This window comes from Mesoplodon bidens (assembly GCF_964165515.1).
Source record: "Mesoplodon bidens genome assembly, contig: HAP1_SCAFFOLD_129, whole genome shotgun sequence".
NCBI classification, from domain to species: Eukaryota; Metazoa; Chordata; class Mammalia; order Artiodactyla; family Ziphiidae; genus Mesoplodon; species Mesoplodon bidens.
This window is the reverse complement of record NW_027671294.1, coordinates 520,690-539,376: the sequence shown is the minus strand read 5'-3', so window position 1 is coordinate 539,376 and position 18,687 is coordinate 520,690. Positions and strand designations below refer to the sequence as shown.

Below are 18,687 nucleotides of genomic sequence, written 5' to 3'. Positions count from 1 at the left end.
GTAATCAAGACAATATGGTACTGGCACAAAAACAGAAACATAGATCAATGGAACAAGATAGAAAGCCCAGAGGTAAACCCACACACCTACGGTCAACTAATCTATGACAAAGGAGGCAAGGATATACAATGGAGAAAAGACAGTCTCTTCAATAAGTGGTGCTGGGAAAACTGGACAGATACATGGAAAGAATGATATTAGAACACTCCCTAACACCATACACAAAAATAAACTCAAAATGGATTAGAGACCTAAATGTAAGACTGGACACTATAAATCTCCTAGAGGAAAACATAGGAAGAACACTCTTTGACATTAATCACAGCAAGATCTTTTTTGATCCACCTCCTAGAGTAATGTAAATAAAAACAAAAATAAACAAATGGGACCTAGTGAAACTTCAAAGCTTTTGCACAGGAAAGGAAACCATAAACAAGATAAAAAGACAACCCTCAGAATGGGAGAAAATATTTGCAAACAAATCAACGGACAAAGGATTAATCTCCAAAACATATAAACAGCTCATGCAGCTCAATATTAAAAAAACAAACAACCCAATCCAAAAATGGGCAGAAGACCTAGATAGACAGTTCTCCAAAGAAGACATACAGATGGCCAAGAAGCACATGAAAAGCTGTTCAACATCACTAATTATTAGAGAAATACAAATCAAAACTAGAATGAGGTATCACCTCACACCAGTTAGAATGGGCTTCATCAGAAAATGTAGAAACAACAAATGCTGGAGAGGGTATGGAGAAAAGAGAACCCTCTTGCACTGTTGGTGGGAATGTAACTGATACAGCCACTATGCAGAACAGTATGGAGGTTCCTTAAAAAACTAAAAATAGAACTACCATATGATCCAGCAATCCCACTACTGGGCATATACCCAGAGAAAACCATAATTCAAAAAGACACATGCACCCCAATGTTCACTGCAGCACTATTTACCGTAGGCAGGTCATGGACGCAACCTAAATGCCCATCGACAGACGAATGGATAAAGAAGATGGGGTACATATATACAATGGAATATTACTCAGCCATAAAAAAGGAATGAAATTGGGTCATTTGTTGAGACGTGGATGGATCCAGAGACTGTCATACAGAGAGAAGTAAGTCAGAAAGAGAAAAACAAATATCGTATATTAACGCATATATGTGGAACCTAGAAAAATGGTACAGATGAACTGGTTTGCAGGGCAGAAATGGAGGCACAGTTGTAGAAAACAAACGTATGGACACCAAGGGGGGAAAACCGCAGGGCGTTGGGGATGGTGGTGGGATTAATTGGGAGACTGGGAATGACATGTATACACTGATGTGTATAAAATTGATGACTAATAAGAACCTGCTGTATACATTAAAAAAGAGACAAATCAAAGAAAAAAGCAAGAAATGTAAAAGTGAAAGTTTAAAGCCTGTTTCATCACAAGCGTCCCTTTATCATTTCACATCCATGAGCTCTGTAAATGGTTTAAAACAGTGGTTCTCAAGTGTCACCTGAGCATCCCTGGAGTCCCAAGACTCAACCGTTCAAGGGGTCCAAGAGGTCAAAACTATTTTCACAATAACAGTAAACGTTATTTCCATTCTCATTCTGTTTTAAGTGTACAGAGCAGTTTTCCAGAGACAAGATATGTGATAACGTCATACTTCTAATGGCTAATAGAATGTATGATTGTGTGTGCTTGTATTTTAAATTTTTCAGTTTTATTTTCCAATACAGTAAACATCAGTAGATACAACCTACTTAAACAAAAGTTCCTTGGAATTCTCAATAATTTTTAAAAGTATAAAAGGATCCTATATCTGCATCATAAAAAATAACAAACAAATAAATAAAAGGATCTTAAAGCCCAAAACTTTCAGAATTACTGTTTTAAAAGATTGTGTCTATCAAATCGTCATTAAGGTATGATTACTTTCCCCCACTTTTAATAATCAAAGACCACACACACGCACACACACACACACACACACACACACACACAGAGTCTGCTAATCGAAACATCTGGTTGGCTTAAGCTCATCCGTGTAACACCACTAAAATGAAATAATTAAATTTGAAATACAATTGACATGTTAGCAAGTGAAGCTTTACTCTAGGTTAAGGTCAGAATTCAAATAAGCATTTTATAAAACTGGAAAAATCTTAGAATCTAATAATTAACCTCTGAGAATCCCTAAGAAGTACAGAGATTCCAAACTGAGAACTTTAGGGTATTGAAACGTACATAGAAACATCTGAGTTAAAGCTTACATTTTAAAAATATCTTTTTCTTATGCTTGTAAATATCTTTTTTTCAAAACATGGATACCAACAATAACATGTGCCTTATTTATGTCAAATCCTTCAATTAAACTTGCAAAAACAAAAGAAAAAAGAATTAGGAATATGAAGGCTGTGAGTGTTTCAAATATTTTAGTGTACCTCTTTCCAGAGTGAAATTTGCACTGCAAAATTTACCTGATCTGGCTGTTTGTAAATCCTTCATTCCTACTGCTTTATTAGGAACAGAATCTTTCACTCCAACTGCAGGCTGAATGGGTTTTGAAACAAGTTGATTAATAAATAATGTACATTTGATACAATCTGTAGTTAATAATTGAAGACAAAAGTATAAGTTTTTACCTTCAAGTGAGGATATTTTTCAGGAGAATCTAAAAGGCAAAAGGGACATAGAATCAATTACACGTAACTATGAAAGCCAACTATATATTCATGCAGTTAGTACTGAGCAGAATCCTCATGCTTGGCCTTGGCAGTGAATACTTTAGGTTTTGGTGTTTTGTTTCTTGGGGGAAGTTAGGACTGCAACAAGACAGACATATGAATCCACTATAGATACTGAAGAAAAAATAGGAGTACAGCTTTAACAAAACATGCAGTTAAGATTTCAAAAGTAAGATTATGTTCCAAAAGCCTTTATAAAATAGAAAAATGCACATGTACCAATGTGAACATGCTGATTGATGAGGAGAAAAGTGATCTTTAATCAGAGCAACAAATCATGACCCCGAGAAGGTAAATGTGAAAGCTGATGGTAAAATGCAACAGCACATCTTGAATGCAATACAGCAGCATCATTTACACCATTATACTACAAGTATTTATCATGTTCTTCAATTTGTCCTGTAATATAGGAAGTGCACAGTTGGGATGACAGTTCAGTTGAATGTATAATTCATTTCTCATCAGAGAAAGTGTTATGAACTGATCAGCTTGGATATACACTTGTAGAATTATAGTTCATAAAAATATTCATGTTTTTCCATACCCATGTGGGCTACTGGTATGCCTACATTTCTTGGATCCTCTAGTTTAGTCATCTTAAAGTTTCTCGATCCACTCATGCAAGAAGGTATATAAGGCACATCTAAGAAATAACGTATTATAAGTTTTCAACATCGAAGTACGATTATCAAAAAGGAAAAAGTAAATTTTACTGCCACAGAATTATTAGATATTAAAAATCTTTCATATTTCAAAATCAGTGTAGTATTTACTGAAAATAACAATTTTAGCATTTAGGGAATGAACCCTATTAATTTCTTTTGTTTCCAAAATTAGTTTGGTTCAGTATATCATGCTAATGTTTAAAAGGATTTTTGTGAAACAATTATCAGCAAAAAATTAGCTATCTTAGGGACTCCCCTGGTGGTCCAGTGGTGAAGACCCCATGCTTCTACTGCAGGGGGCACGGGTTCAATCCCTGGTCGGGGAAATTAAGATCCCACATGCCAAGCCAAGCAGCCAAAAAAAACCCCACAAACCTATCTTAAAAAAAAAAAAAAAAAAACAGCCAGTGCTTCCATATTCAAATTAATCTCATTTGAATAACACATACCAACACAACATATATCTTTGATGCCTGATAGTTACAAGGAGGAGCTGGGGTTTACCTCAATTCTAGCACCCACTCCTGCTTCCAGTATTCTCTGGAGCAGCAATGACCTAACCTTGTTTCAGTGTAAATACACTGAAGTCATCTAACGAGAGTTCTCTCAAGTTTCCTCATCACCTCCACAATCACCTCCCTAACACCCTTCTTTCCCCCCTCTTTCCTTTCACTATATTCTTTCCTCTTCAAAGGTAGTCTCTGGATCTGTGGTCTTAATTCTCCCCCTTTGACATTCTTTTTATGGATCATCCCCACCACTTCTTTTTTCCTCTTTGCTTAGCAGTGGCACCTTACCTCTATAAGTTCTACTTCAACGCTTTGCTACCCTCTGGCTATAAACACACTCAGAAAGAAAAACAAAATAATGCTTTTCCTTGATCCTGTTCTGTCTTGAACTATCCAGTGGCTCCTCTTCCAGATTTCTCTCAATGCAAGCCTACACCCTTGCTACTCTGAGAGCTTGTCAGAAATGCACAATCCCAGACCTGCTGCTCAGCATGTGCACTTTTCACAAGGTCCCCAGGGGACTAATGAAAATTTGAGAAACTCTGATCTATCAGTCTGCTTCTACATTCCCACAGTAAGAGTGGGAAAGCTTTGCTGTTCGTCTCTGACAAGTTTCGGTGCTGGAAGCTCACTTCAAATTTGTCTCACGTTTCAAATACTCTTCGCTTCCCTTTTCTAAAGACCTATTTTACTTTGCCCCCGTCCTCCACAGACCCCTGCTTCCTTTTCCTTCATTTACTCCCTGTAACCTCTGCCTCTCTCATTCTTTAGTCCTTCTTTCCTCTTCCTCATTTCCCGACTTTCCTTAGGTTGTAGAGTACCTTGAAACGGAACTAATAATTTAGCTCCTGAAAGGGGACTCTCAATTTAATCTGTGGCTGACACCAGATAAGATACACAGCTTCCTTCCTTTTCTCGTCTTTTTCCTCACTATGCATTTGACAGGTGATTTTCTTTTTTTTTTTTTTTGCATCAACAGTGTTATGTTTTTTAATAGTTTTCAGAATATAAGCTGCATAGCTTTTTAGAATAAAAAATGATATAACTTCAGGTACATGCTTTAGGACACTTGGTTCAACAACAAGCAAACTGTGTCTTTGAGGACCACCTCAAAAGGGTGGCACACTTCACAGTGTAACTTGGTAACAGACATGGAGATAGATGATTCTATCATGGCATGTTGTCTACAAAAGAACATCTGGACACTCAGAGCTTAAATAGAACACAGCACACAGTTAAGTATTCAAGCACTGCTTTTTGGCCAAATAAAAACTGCCTAAAAACTGCTGATGGATTTTTGACAAGAAAAAAAGATGTAGCTGCTTAGTTCTTCTGATACAGCACTTCTTTTCCAGAATGAGACAGGCTCAGTTCAACTTGAAATCAGTGTGAGGAATGATTCTTCCTCTTAACCGACAGGTGATTTTCTTTGGCTATTAGAATATATCAGAATTCCCATTTTAAATCAACATGCTGTCAAATGACTTTTTCATAAAAATATAGTTCTTACCTTCTACTTGTCCATTTAATATATTTTTTCCTCTTTGACCTGCAGCTCCAGATAAATGATCAACATACTTCTCTGGAAGTCTCTCAGAGATACTCTGTTAAAATTGATATTAATAATGAGTTGCATAAAGCTTTCCTAATCCCCTGCTAATAGCTGAAAATACCCTACTTTTTAAAAATTTCCTACTTTACAAGCAATTAGATTTAAAAATAAGAGAAGCATGCATTGAAAACCCAAACATTTAAATAGAAAACTTCATATACACTCTCTAGATCAAGTCTATCTTTTATCCTCATTTGGCTACTGACTCTGTAAACTGAGCATGGAAAGCCAGAGGAATTATTTTCACAGACAAAAAATGTGCCTGACTTACAGGCACATTTCAGCAAAGAATTAACTTCAAAACACCTAACTCTACTTTGCATTCCTTGTCAAACGAAGAGAGTATTTTTTTAAAATATGTGTTTAAATAAATGCTTTAATAAGTACACTTGCTATAAATTTAAAATATTTCTAAAGACAGAAATTTTTTAGTATTAAAATAATATACTTGGCATGAAAAGAAACCATGAAGTATTTCATGTTGAGCATAAACAGAACACTGTAGAAGCTGCTTCATTTAGGTAAACAAGGGCTTATAAGAATCTGTTATTTGATAAAATTTTTATTGATAGGAAAAATAGTTGAATAAAATAGCGAAGTAGTAAGAAAAACTTTTATGTTTAAATAATAGGAGAAAATTTAAATATAGTTATGCAACTCTTCAAAAAAGTACAGCAAGCTTTAATAAGGGAAGAATAAGAACATTTATTTATTAATCATCTAAATGTGCCAAGCTTTTCTTATGCACATTTTATTTTCTACATACAACAACAATGATAAAAGTGATTGTAAGGACAGTTACCCCACTTCCTGTTTCCTGGTCCTTCCAAGATGCGAGAGTGTAATGATGGGATCCGCTGCTCTCTTTGTCCAGAATGTCCCTCCCCTGGACCCTGACGTGACTGGCTCCTTCCCATCCTCCCCTTGGTAGCTTTTCTCACATGCAGATCTTTTCTGACTACCTAAATTCCACTCCCACTCCCATCCCCATCCTAACTACAAACTCTCTCAATGTTGTCTAACGTAACATTCTCCATTTTCTTTGTCTCTCACTGTTGTGGCCTCTCCCGTTGAGGAGCACAGGCTCTGGACGCGCAGGCTTAGCGGCCATGGCTCACGAGCCCAGCCGGTCTGCGGTACGTGGGATCTTCCCGGACCGGGGAACGAACCTGTATCCCCTGCATCGGCAGGTGGACTCTCAACCACTGCGCCACCAGGGAAGCCCTCTCCATTTTCTTTACATGAAGGACTTAACAGTGACTTATAAAGGATTCCTGTTTGGTTTTATGTTCCCACCACTACAGCCTAACCCCTCAATTGGTACAGTCAGTGTCTAACTGCCCAGTACATAGTTGGTATTCAATAACAGGAATTTATTTAAGATCAAAACATTTAAAATGTCGAGAGGACCTCAAGTACCAAAGCACTTGATACCTATAGGAGATCTCCGATAACAGTCTATAGAAACTTAACATACCCCAAGCTAGAAATCCACATGCCCGTTCTAATTTTCCTATTCTTAACACTACTGTCATTTTATTGTCCTTCAGGTTTTAAAAAAGTGCCCCAGCATTTAGTGAGCCACTAATTGCCATTGTGATCATTTTTTAATAGTTTCTGCTTTATAACAAAGTGAATCAGTCATACATATACATCTGTTACCACATCCCTTCCCTCATGCAGCTCCCTCCCTCCCACTCTCCACATCCCAACCCTCCAGGCGGTCACAAAGCACCGAGCTGATCTCCCTGTGGTGTGCGGCTGCTTCCCACTATCTATCACCTTACGTTTCGTAGTGTATATATGTCCATGCACTGTGATCATTTTTGTGTTACATTTCTATAGCACCCTTTACAGTTTACAAGGTGTGTTCACAGCTCTTACAACATCTGTTCCCTACACATACCTGAGAAGTGGGTACCAGTACCATTTTTACGAAGGACGTCACTGACGCTCAACCAGGGTAGACAAGTTTTTCCGAGATCCCACAGCTAGTGACAGAACCAGGATGCTACCATGTCTTTTGACTTTAAACACTGCTGTATCACTGCAGCAGCTACCTATATCTAACAGATCAGGCCCTTCTTATCTCTTTCCATAGCTGTCACCTTACAACAGGTCATCATTACTTTATATTTACGTTACTTCAAGTATGGCTGCCATAAAGGTACTCAACGCACACTAGTTTATCCAAAATGGTGTGTACTTATTAAAACATCGCTAAACCAAACTGTTGTTATTATAACGCCACGTACTTATTATTCCCCATTCTTTTGCTTCTCTTGAAACGTTCCTTGCAGATCTATTTGAAAATCCAAATGTACTAATACTTTCAAGTCTCAGGCACTATCTTTTTCAGGTCTAAGTGGTAAAAAACTACATTTCAACCTGTTTCTCTCTGAACCTCACTAGGAGTTTTACACATCCATATGTACCAAAGAAACATACATTTGCTTGGGAGACTGGGACTGACAGATACACCCTACTATATATAAAATAGATCAATAATGAGGACCTCCTGTATAGCACAGAGAACTCTACTGAATACTCTGTAATGGCCTATATGGGGAAGGAATCGAAAAAAGAGTGGATATATGTATAACTGATTCACTTTGCTGTATATCTGAAACTAACACAACATTGTAAATCAACTATACTCCAACAAAAATTTTTTAAAAAAAGAAAAGAAAAAAGAAACATACATTTGGCCATAGGCTGACCTGGAATAATGCTTCAGTTTTTAGATAAATTTAACTTCAGAACCCAAACTGATTCCTTATGACTTCTAAGCCTTGGTTTTTGCTCTGTGCTACACTGGTTTCATTAGGTGAATCTTGCAAATTAACAAAAGTGCACTATGTGGTAGTTATTATACTTAGCACACAATTATTTAATTAATTACAGGTTAAAAATGTAAGGAAAATCTTTTGATGGGCAAATGCAAAGGTGAGAAAGTAAAGTCAAAGCACCCCCCCTTTTATGTTTTAACATCATTCAGTGCTTATATTTTAAAATAAAAAAAAATAATAATAATAGAAGACAGTACCTCAGAATCCCAAGGTGATTCTATAGCTTCCTCTTCTCCTAATCCTAATGCTGACATCATATCTGTAAAATGCAGCCACAGATACATTAATGAGAACATTTACTACTATGAATTTTAAATACATATATGTCTATCTCCATCCACAAATATTTAAATAAAATAAAGTAGCAGAAAAGAATTTCAGAGGGTTGAGGCATTTTCAGGAAGAAAAAGTTGGTAGTAGTTGGGATACTTCTGAAGAAACGGAGCAAAAGAAATATACTTAAAAAGAAATGGAAAAAAAAAAAGGGCTTCACTGGTGGCGCAGTGGTTGAGGGTCCGCCTGCCGATGCAGGGGATACGTATTCGTGCCCTGGTACGGGAAGATCCCACATGCCGCAGAGCGGCTGGGCCCGTGAGCCGTGGCCGCTGGGCCTGCGCGTCCGGAGCCTGTGCTCCGCAACGGGAGAGGCCATAACAGTGAGAGGCCTGCGTACCGCAAAAAAAAAAAGAAAAAAAAAAAAAAAGAAGTCAAATTGTTATGATCTGTTTGATCCTGTGGAGCACGTTCAATATCAGTATCATTTTCTTGTTCTCCAATTTCTGGATTTGTTGCTCCTTCCTATAAAAACAAAACAAAATAAAACAAACACCTCATTCCAGAAAACATCATATTCATTCATTTGGTCATTCAATCAATCAGTAAGACCACAAACATTTACTGGATCTGTCAAATCATAGGCACTATCCTGGGAGAAAAGCTGGAAATATAAATAAAGACCGATTCTGCTCTGTATTCCAGGAGAAATAGAGCTACATGAAAACAAGTAAGAACAGCAAAGTATCATTCAAAAGCTCTACAACTGATGTGACCAGAGTACAGGAAGGGCACACAAGAAAGAGGAGTCAGTTGTATCTGGGTAGCTCAGGAAATGCTGCAAAGACAGGTCTGTGTCTTAAAAGACACACACAGTGTAGAGCGGGGATGTGAAGGGGATTCTCGAAAAGGAAGCCTGAGCAAAAGGACGAGGCGTGAAACAACATAACAAGTCACGTGGAAAACTAGAACACAGTTACCGGGAATGGTATGGAGAGACAAAACTGGAGGATCAGAGCCAAATCAAAAAAAGCAAGTGTCCTCCTAGAACATGAACATTCTCCTTCATGTGATGGGGATCCACTACATAAGTAGAGGTGTTACATCTTCACAAATATATTTTAGAAAGGTCACTCTGGCAGCAACGTAAAGATGAACATCAGGGGAGCAAAACTAGAAAAGAGCATTTCAAAATTATAAGTGAGAAAGTAATAGGAAATGAAAAATGGTAAGCAGGTAGAAAATACTGAACTTGATGAGCAACAGGATGTGGTGATTTCAGGGAGGGATGGAGTCCAGGATTTTTCCTGCTTTGGTATTTCAGTGATGTTATCTACTAGGATGGGGAAGACAGATGACAGAGTAGCTTACAAAGAGTCAGGAAAGAGGAAAGCATCAGGGACAATGTCTTCAGTTTGGGGCATAACAAATTTGAGGCACCCAGGGGACTTAGAAGAAAGATTTGGATAAATGCATTTGGATTAGTAATAGATAAACTTATTCAGGAAAAGCATATGATGTTAAGATAAATATCTGTAAAATATACTAACCTGGTATAATTAAATGATGCAAACCTATGCAGAGTTCTGAACTTTTGAAAATATAAACAAGACTGGGAAAGAAAACTATGAGATTCAATTTTTCGATTATATATCGCAACATTTGTTTAAGGATATAAAATATACTCTTTCACGAATATGTGCAAATATTCATTTCCTGGATATTATAGCAATAAGCATTTTTAAGTTTAATGAAAAGATTTAATTGTAAAACACCAACTCAAGAGACTACAAGAACACTCCTTTTCAAAAATTAATCTGAAAAGACAAGTTTTAAATTGTAGAAGAGAATGTTTATGTGATTATGGAATTATAAGGCATTTTTAAGTACTACTATGATGTATGAAAGAAATATAAGACCCTATTTTGAGTGTTGCTGTAGATCAAAAAATTGTTTCTTAAAGTCATATAAGACATTCTGGAAGTCTAGGAGCAAATAATTTGAATTGGTAAACTTCAAAATGTTTTTCAAAAATTAGTCGGGGACTCAAGCTTTTTGTGTCAGGTCATCTCTTCCTAACTAGAAAAATTATTATGAAGGTATGTAACCACAGATGACCTGGTGATTTATTATTAACACTTTTATTGAAGTGCACTGGCATTTTAAGAAAACAAGTAGAGATGCCTTATCATTTTGGCCATTAAAAAGATCAATCCCTTTTCTTTGCTGTTAGTAAGATTAACGATAAACAGTTTTGCATAGAACATTTCTACATGTGTGCTGTTTTAATTTTCAATGAAAAGGTCCTTTTTTTTTTTATAATAGTTTTAAGCCCAACGAAGGAGTTATCATCATAGGAGCCACAAACTTCCCAGAGGCATTAGATAAGTAAGTATTAAAATTTTTGTGATATATTCTAGAATAGTGATGAACTTAAAAAATATTGTGCTAAGTGAAGGAAACCCATCACAAAACATCACATATTATATGATTGCTTTTATATGAAATGTCTAGAATAAGCAGATCCATAGCAACAGAAAGGAGTTTAGTGGTTGCCAGAGGTTAGGGAAAATGCGGAATAACTGCCAGTAGATTTGGGGTTTCTTTCAGCTGGAGAAGAGAGGGAGGGGGTAAAAATTCTCTAAAATTAGATTGTGGTGATGGTTGGGCAACTCTGAATATATTAAAAACCACTGGATAACACTACCAAACATAAAACAGATAGCTAGGGGGAAGCAGCGGCACAGCACAGGGAGATCAGCTCGGTGCTTTGTGACCACCTAGAGGGGAGGGATAGGGAGGGTGGCAGGGAGAGAGATGCAAGAGGGAGGGGATATGGGGATATATGTATATGTATAACTGATTCACTTTGCTATACAGCAGAAAATAACACAACATTGTAAAGCAAATTATACTCCAATAATGATGTTAAAAAAAAACAACACTGGGTTTTCGACTTCAAATTCTATGATATGAAAATTGTATCTCAGTAAAGCTGCTAAAAGAATCTTCTCACAACTTAAACATCACAAAGCTTTTGGGTGGGGGGTAGAGAGGATTTTTAGAATAAAATTTACTATAGTTTAAAATTTTTATTGGTTTTATTATATAGAAGTTATTCATACTTTCATTTGATCTAATAGTTGGTTCTTGCCTAAGACTCTAGTTTAACATTTTGTACTTAATAGCAGTAAGATGGATGTGTAGCTCTCATAAGAGGTTGCTGTAGAATTATTTGTTCCTTGACTGGCCGACTTGCATGTCTTTGTCTCTGAAGGGTTGTATGCTATCTAGATGCACACATTTATCCATATGAACCTTTGTTCTGCCTTCTGGTTATTGAAACTGTTCTTTGAGCCACGTTTTATAAGGAACTAATCTGAATATTTATGTTCAAAATAAATATTGGTTGCCATTGTCTTTCCATCTTCTCTTTAGGATGTCAGTCCTGTTGAACTTGACCTTCAGCACAGTCAGCTTATTAATTTATATTTTCTTTTTGTATACTCCCTTTAGCGCCTTAATACGTCCTGGTCGTTTTGACATGCAGGTTACAGTTCCCAGGCCAGATGTAAAAGGTCGAACAGAAATCTTGAAGTGGTATCTCAATAAAATAAAGTTTGATCAGTGTAAGTCTTAATTCGACGATACAGACATTATCTCCATAAAATGGTAATATATCAATCCACCCTGTTTGTGGTCCTTACTCAGGATGTCTTAAAAGACAAATTCCTTTAAATGTCTATTTTTCTCTCCTCTTGTTTGTCCATAAAGTCCATTTCTCAATGAACGTGTGTCCAGAGATTCTGTCATTTTGAATCCCGATTCTAAAGAAAGTTTTCTTTTGAGTACTTAGATAATACTTGATGAAATCTATGTATAAATGTTTCTTTAGATGAATTTAAAATATAAAATAATATAAAAAGAACCTGTATATTATGAGCATAGTACCTCATGATATAGTCACTTTAGGGCCAAAAGAGGGGAAGCAGACTATAAAACAAAACACATGGAAATATTATGGAACTACCTGAGTAATAAAAGCAGCTATTAAAGCTGCGGTATTTTCAAAGATATCTGAATCTATTCTTAAAACCAAATATGTTTCCGATAATAAGGGGGGCTATTATGTCCAAAGTTATTTCAAGATGAAATTCTGAAAACAAAATGTCTATGAATGTGCTTTTTCAGTTTGTGGTTAGGCCATAATTAAAGATTTGTAAATCGTTATCTGGCAACTCTACCTTTCTCTGTTTATCACAACGTTATTTAAATATAAGAACTCTTGTGAAAAAAAAAAAAGAACTTTTGCGATTTGTCCCAATGACAATTTTAATGGTGTGTTTACTAGCAGTTTTGGCTTTTTTCCCCTTAGAATTTAGTGAAGTAAGCTTTTTTAAAATTATAGTTCATGATGGCTATCTTCTTTTTTCATTTGCAATGTTAGTTCTTTATGAAGAGCTTTTTATTAGCTCTTCTGAAATTTTAATATTGTGTCCTGTCTGCATATAGCTGTTGATCCAGAAATCATAGCTCGAGGTACTGTTGGCTTTTCTGGAGTAGAGTTGGAGAATCTTGTGAACCAAGCTGCTTTAAAGGCAGCTGTTGATGGAAAAGAAGTGGTAACCATGAAGGAACTAGAATTCTCCAAAGATAAAATCCTAATGGGTAGGTTTTCTTTTTTTTTTTTCCCAATCTTATACTATTCATTACGTTAGAGAAAAAATTCTTTATTTTAAAATTGCCACTTGGTAATTTTTTGTTTGGTGGTAATTCACTGTTTTTTAAAAAATTTTTATTTATTTATTTATTTATTGGTTGCATTGGGGCTTCGTTGCTGCCTGCGGGCTTTCTCTAGTTGCGGCGAGCCGGGGCTACTCTTCATTGCAGTGCATGGGCTTCTCATTGTGGTGGCTTCTCGTGGAACATGGGCTCTAGGTGCGTGGGCTTCAGTAGTTGTGGCTTATGGGCTCTAGAACTCAGGCTCAGTAGCTGTGGCACATGGGCTTAGTTGCTCCGTGGCATGTGGAGTCTTCTTGGACCAGAGCTCAAACCCGTGTCCCCTGCATTGGCAGGCCGATTCTTAACCACTGCGCCTACAGAGAAGTCCGAGAAAAAACTCTTAATTTTGAGAGAAAGTTTATAAAAAAGAAAGGTATAGAAACATGCAAATATATACTCTAAGAGAGCAACACAGTTTGGCCTGTTACAGAACAAATATATTATAACTTATATTACACTCTTTGGGGGCATGAGTGCCCATGTCTTTCCTCTTGTCTGATATTGCTGATAAAAGAATAGTTAATTTTACTGTTTTTCAGAATTTAATTTTTACTTTAAATCTTGAATTGCCTTCAAAACAGGTTAGTTATGATATTCCTGTTAAATTAGAAGTTTATTTTCTAGAAATAGAATACAGCTTTTCCTTTTGATATAAGGATTAAGATGATAGTTTTTACAGTTTGGTTTTCAGTTGACAAATTATGGTTTACATGTGTTGTAGAGTGGAATCTACTCATTTTTTAAACTTTCAAACTTTTAAAATATTTATTAATGATATTAAATCATATGACTCTAAGAATGACTTTGAGACAAAGGAGCTTCATTCATTTAAATATACCTTCTTAATGGAGTATTTTAATTAAGTAAATTTTTATTCTTAGAGCCTGAGCGTAGAAGTGTGGAAATTGATAACAAAAACAAAACAATCACAGCGTATCATGAATCTGGTCACGCTATTATTGCATATTACACTAAAGATGCTATGCCTATCAACAAAGCTACAATCATGCCACGAGGGCCCACACTTGGACATGTATCTTTAGTTTTTCTTTTCTTTCAAACAGTGCTCCCCAGGAGCTTATGTAGGAAATTGCTGATGAAAACATTTCAAAAGAAAATTCAGCTACTTCCTAGGTGTGTTGATACTTTCTTCTTTAACTTCCTCAACTGTCTTGAAATCAGACATACTTGTGAAATTTACCTGCTAATAAAGGATATCCTTAATATTTCAGATAATATATTTACATTATGAAATGTAATTCAGGAATGACAGCAAAATATAATTCTTAAATATGTAGTTGCTCTTTTCCCCTCAAAACAAATTATGTATCATAGTGACTGGTTCAATAGTTTTTCTAAGTTTTTTCTCATTGAGTACAAGTTTCATTTTCATATCTTTCTAATCATAGACGTTTATTTTTATTTATTTATGTTTTAAATTTTATTTTTGGCTGCGTTGGGTCTTCTTTGCTGCACGCGGGCATTCTCTAGTGGAAGCGAGAGGGGGCTGCTCTTCATTGCGGTGCGTGGGCTTCTCATTGTGGTGGCTTCTCTTGCTGCAGAGCACAGGCTCTAGGCGTGCGGGCCTCAGTAGTTGTGGTACATGGGCTCAGTGGTTGTGGCTTGCAGGCTCTAGAGCACGGGCCCAGTAGTTGTGGCGCACAGGCTGAGTTGCTCCGCGGCATGTGGGATCTTCCCAGACCAGGGCTCGAACCGTGCCCCCTGCATTGGCAGGCAGATTCTTAACCACTGCACCACCAGGGACGTCCCTATAGATGTTTTAAACATTTTTGTGCAACGAGGGACAAACAGTTGTATTGCAGCATTAACTACTTACTATTTATAAACTGCACTTTTGCTTTCCTCATTTTATACATAGCTGGTTTGGTAATCAATCACCATGACCATCTCTATTAAATGCCGCTGAGCTTTCAGCATCATGGTATTAAGTAAGGTCATGAGAGACAAATGATAATTCAGGTTATTAATGTAAGTGTTTCAAAACTGTGTCTGAACTTTTTCTGTTTTTCAATTGTCTAGGTGTACCTGTTGCCTGAAAATGATCGACGGAACGAAACTAGAGCTCAGCTTCTTGCTCAGATGGACGTCAGTATGGGAGGAAGAGTGGCAGAGGAACTTATATTTGGAGCTGATCTTATTACAACAGGTTGGCTGTAAAGAATAGCTTTGGTTCAAATTGTGTTTGTTGGTTTAAAGATTTTTTTTAACTTGAGTTTTATGTATATTTCAAAATTTTAGGTGCTTCCAGTGATTTTGATAATGCAACCCAAATAGCAAAGCAGATGGTCACCAAATTTGGAATGAGTGAAAAGGTAATGGCTAATTTTAATCCTTCCTCATGTATCAAATTTTGATGTGCCAAGTGTCTCTTTGTGAGAGAGGATTCTCATTATAAATTGATAGATTTTCCCCTGTCTCATTCCAAATGGATTTAACAAAGCTGACTCTAAACTAAATGTCATTTTCTGAGAAATGTAACACACTCTTTCCATTCCAGCTGCTCAAACAGTAAGAGTTATTACTTCATGAATTAACCAAATGATAATATAAATTCTTTAGCTTTTTTATTCATATGACATCGAACCTACTTGTTGAGCTTGCTTACTTTGCCCTTTCCACATACTTCACGTTCCAACGTTATCACTGTGGCTCCATAAAGCAATTCCAGTACTCTGTGAATTGTGGATTTCTGGACTAGAATAGCTGCTAAGGTTTTCTAAGAAGGTACTCAGAACGATACTTAGGATTTAAAATTTTCTCTCTTGTTCACACTTTTTAGTATTATACTTTCAGAAGAATAATGAAGTTTTTTTGCCCTCAAGGGCATTTTTATATTGTATTTTTTCCTTGCCCCCATGATATGTATTTTCTTATGTATAGGATAGTACTTCTTCGGTTACATACATTAGTGTTGGAGGTTTTTCTGTTGGATTTCTTTCTTTTCATTGATTTTAGCTTGGAGTTATGACCTACAGTGATACAGGGAAACTGAGTCCGGAAACTCAATCTGCTATTGAACAGGAAACCAGAATCCTTCTGAGGGTAATGATCTTTTTTTTTTAATGTTTATTTATCTATTTAGTCAAAATGTGCCTAAATATTTGGGTGCTTGCAAAAAAACTAAAGTTCCTTTGTTTTATAAAGTTAATAGGTGCACCGTTGCTGCCGTGATTAAATATGTCATAGACTGGATCTTTGACATAGACTAGAACCCCTGATCATAGACTGGATCTTTATTTTATTCTGGCCATAGGCTAAGAACAATTTATATATATATATATATATATATATATATATATGTGTGTGTGTGTGTGTGTATATATATATTTTTAAAATAAATTTATTTATTTTATTTTTGGCTGCATTGGGTCTTTGTTGCTGCATGTGGGCTTTCTCTGGATGCAGCGAGCAGGGGCTGCTCTTCATTGTGGTGGCTTCTCTTGTTGCTGAGCATGGGCTCTAGGGCACGGGCTTCAGTGGCGGTGGTGCGGGGCTTCAGTGGTTGTGGCACGCGGGCTTAGTTGCTTGGCGGCATGTGGGATCTTCCCAGACCAGGGATTGAACCTGTGTCCCCTGCATTGGCAGGCGGATTCTTAAACACTGTGCCACTACGGAAGCCCAGAACAATTTACATTGTGATTTAAATATTCAGTTCTTCTTTAGCTGATATATTTCTAATATTTTATGTATTTTCTTTAATTTGATTATTTTACTTGGACATGGTTATATTCAAAATGTCTACTAATTGTATTGTGTTTATATGAGCTGTGGTTCTCGGTTTTAGTAAATTCATTTTTACATTTTCCACCCAAGTTTATAAGGACAAAAATATAATTCGCTAGTAAAATATTGGCAGAAACATTGTACAGGCAAATATGACACTGCCAAAAATGAAGTGTTATTACTGCCGTTATTCATAAGCTGATAAACTTAATTCAGACTCACCTTTGGAAAGAGAGTTGAAGGATTTAAATGAAAAGTTCAAGGTGGGTTGCAAAAAAAATCAAATGTATGGAAGTCAACGATCACCTCTAATCATACTGTATTACAGTATTGAGAGGTGAGTGTGTTACCAAGTAAAAGAATGGAAATTATATCTTTTCTGGCCATTCTAGATTGAGTAAATTGGTGAAATCTCAAGAGGCAAAAGGAGCAAACTCCCTTTCCTTTTAGCACGTATACTGAAAAGAGAAATAGATTTCTGTGTTCACAGACCTTATTTAGAAAGCAGATGAGTACAGTGTATACTTTTATTTCTTAAGTAGCTTTTTGTTTAAGTAGTCCTCAGTTATCTCTATGATAGACTTTGAGGTTAAAAATGTAACATTTGAAAGTATGAAAGAGTTATCTTTAGGGAACCAAGCTTTTAAATGCATTTATCTTTCATAACTAGAAGTCAATAGATTTTATAGTTTTTTTAGGGTGCATAAAGGCTTTTTATCTCATTTAGGGTTTTTGCTTCTCCTAAGGTTTCTGCCTCTTACATATCTGCTTTGTTTTTCAGGATTTGTATGAGCGAGCAAAACATATCTTGAAGACTCATGCAAAAGAGCACAAGAATCTAGCAGAAGCTTTACTGAACTATGAGACTTTGGATGTCAAAGAGATTCAGATTGTTCTTGAGGGGAAGAAATTGGATGTGAGATGATAGCTCTTGATGCATTGTTGGTTGTATTGCAAGACCATAAGTAGCACTGCAGTAGTCGTATTTTGCAACACTTTTCTCCCATTCTTGGTATCACTCAAGGGTGTGAAACAGTTTGTCAGTCTTTTGTCACATTTATCTAATTTTGATTATTCTCATGATGGACACCTACTGCAAACAGCAATTTATTAAAGAAAATAAAGAACTATCAGGATTGAAAACAGCTTGTTTGAGAAATGTCAATCACTTATTGAGTTGAAAATAAGTAATGATTTTATGGTTGGTTACAGTGCTAGATGTGAATAGAAATTGTGCCGTTATCTCTTGGGAAGTATTTTTACTTAGGAAAATAAAATTCTTGAAGGATTGTTTTTATTTCTAGACAATACCACTTTTCTTTGATAAAGAAATGATGTTATTTGGCTATAGGTAAATCATATTTCTACATACATCAGTGGAAACTTCATTAAGATGCACTTAATTATGATCTAGATTGACCATATATAAAGTGTTTTTTTAAAAATCTAAGAGTAGAGAATTGTGAACCTACAGATTCAGTCGGAATTTAAATGATTATTATAAGCTTTTTAA

At 36.1% G+C, this 18,687-nt stretch overlaps 2 protein-coding genes across 2 annotated transcripts in view; one reads left to right on the top strand and one right to left on the bottom strand.

Annotated features, from left to right (window-relative positions):
- The window catches only part of LOC308611590 (ankyrin repeat domain-containing protein 26-like), a 61,274-nt gene that overhangs the window by 21,029 nt on the left and 21,558 nt on the right, over positions 1–18,687 (bottom strand). The window contains exons 3-7 of the mRNA XM_081260313.1: positions 8,573–9,040; positions 5,425–5,518; positions 3,285–3,383; positions 2,639–2,667; positions 2,474–2,546 (exon numbers count right to left, since the gene is read on the bottom strand). Of these exons, the coding sequence (XP_081116439.1) occupies positions 2,474–2,546; positions 2,639–2,667; positions 3,285–3,383; positions 5,425–5,518; positions 8,573–8,671 (394 nt within the window). The 5' untranslated portion in view covers positions 8,672–9,040. The remainder of the gene's footprint in view (positions 1–2,473; positions 2,547–2,638; positions 2,668–3,284; positions 3,384–5,424; positions 5,519–8,572; positions 9,041–18,687) is intronic.
- LOC308611599 (ATP-dependent zinc metalloprotease YME1L1-like) lies at positions 9,874–18,210 on the top strand (the record flags this gene model as incomplete). Its single annotated transcript, XM_081260319.1, has 9 exons — positions 9,874–9,884; positions 10,974–11,036; positions 12,165–12,277; positions 13,161–13,316; positions 14,312–14,463; positions 15,471–15,597; positions 15,690–15,763; positions 16,407–16,493; positions 17,956–18,210. The coding sequence occupies 9 exons, from the start codon at positions 9,874–9,876 to the stop codon at positions 18,097–18,099; spliced, it is 927 nt and encodes a 308-aa protein (XP_081116445.1). The 3' UTR covers positions 18,100–18,210.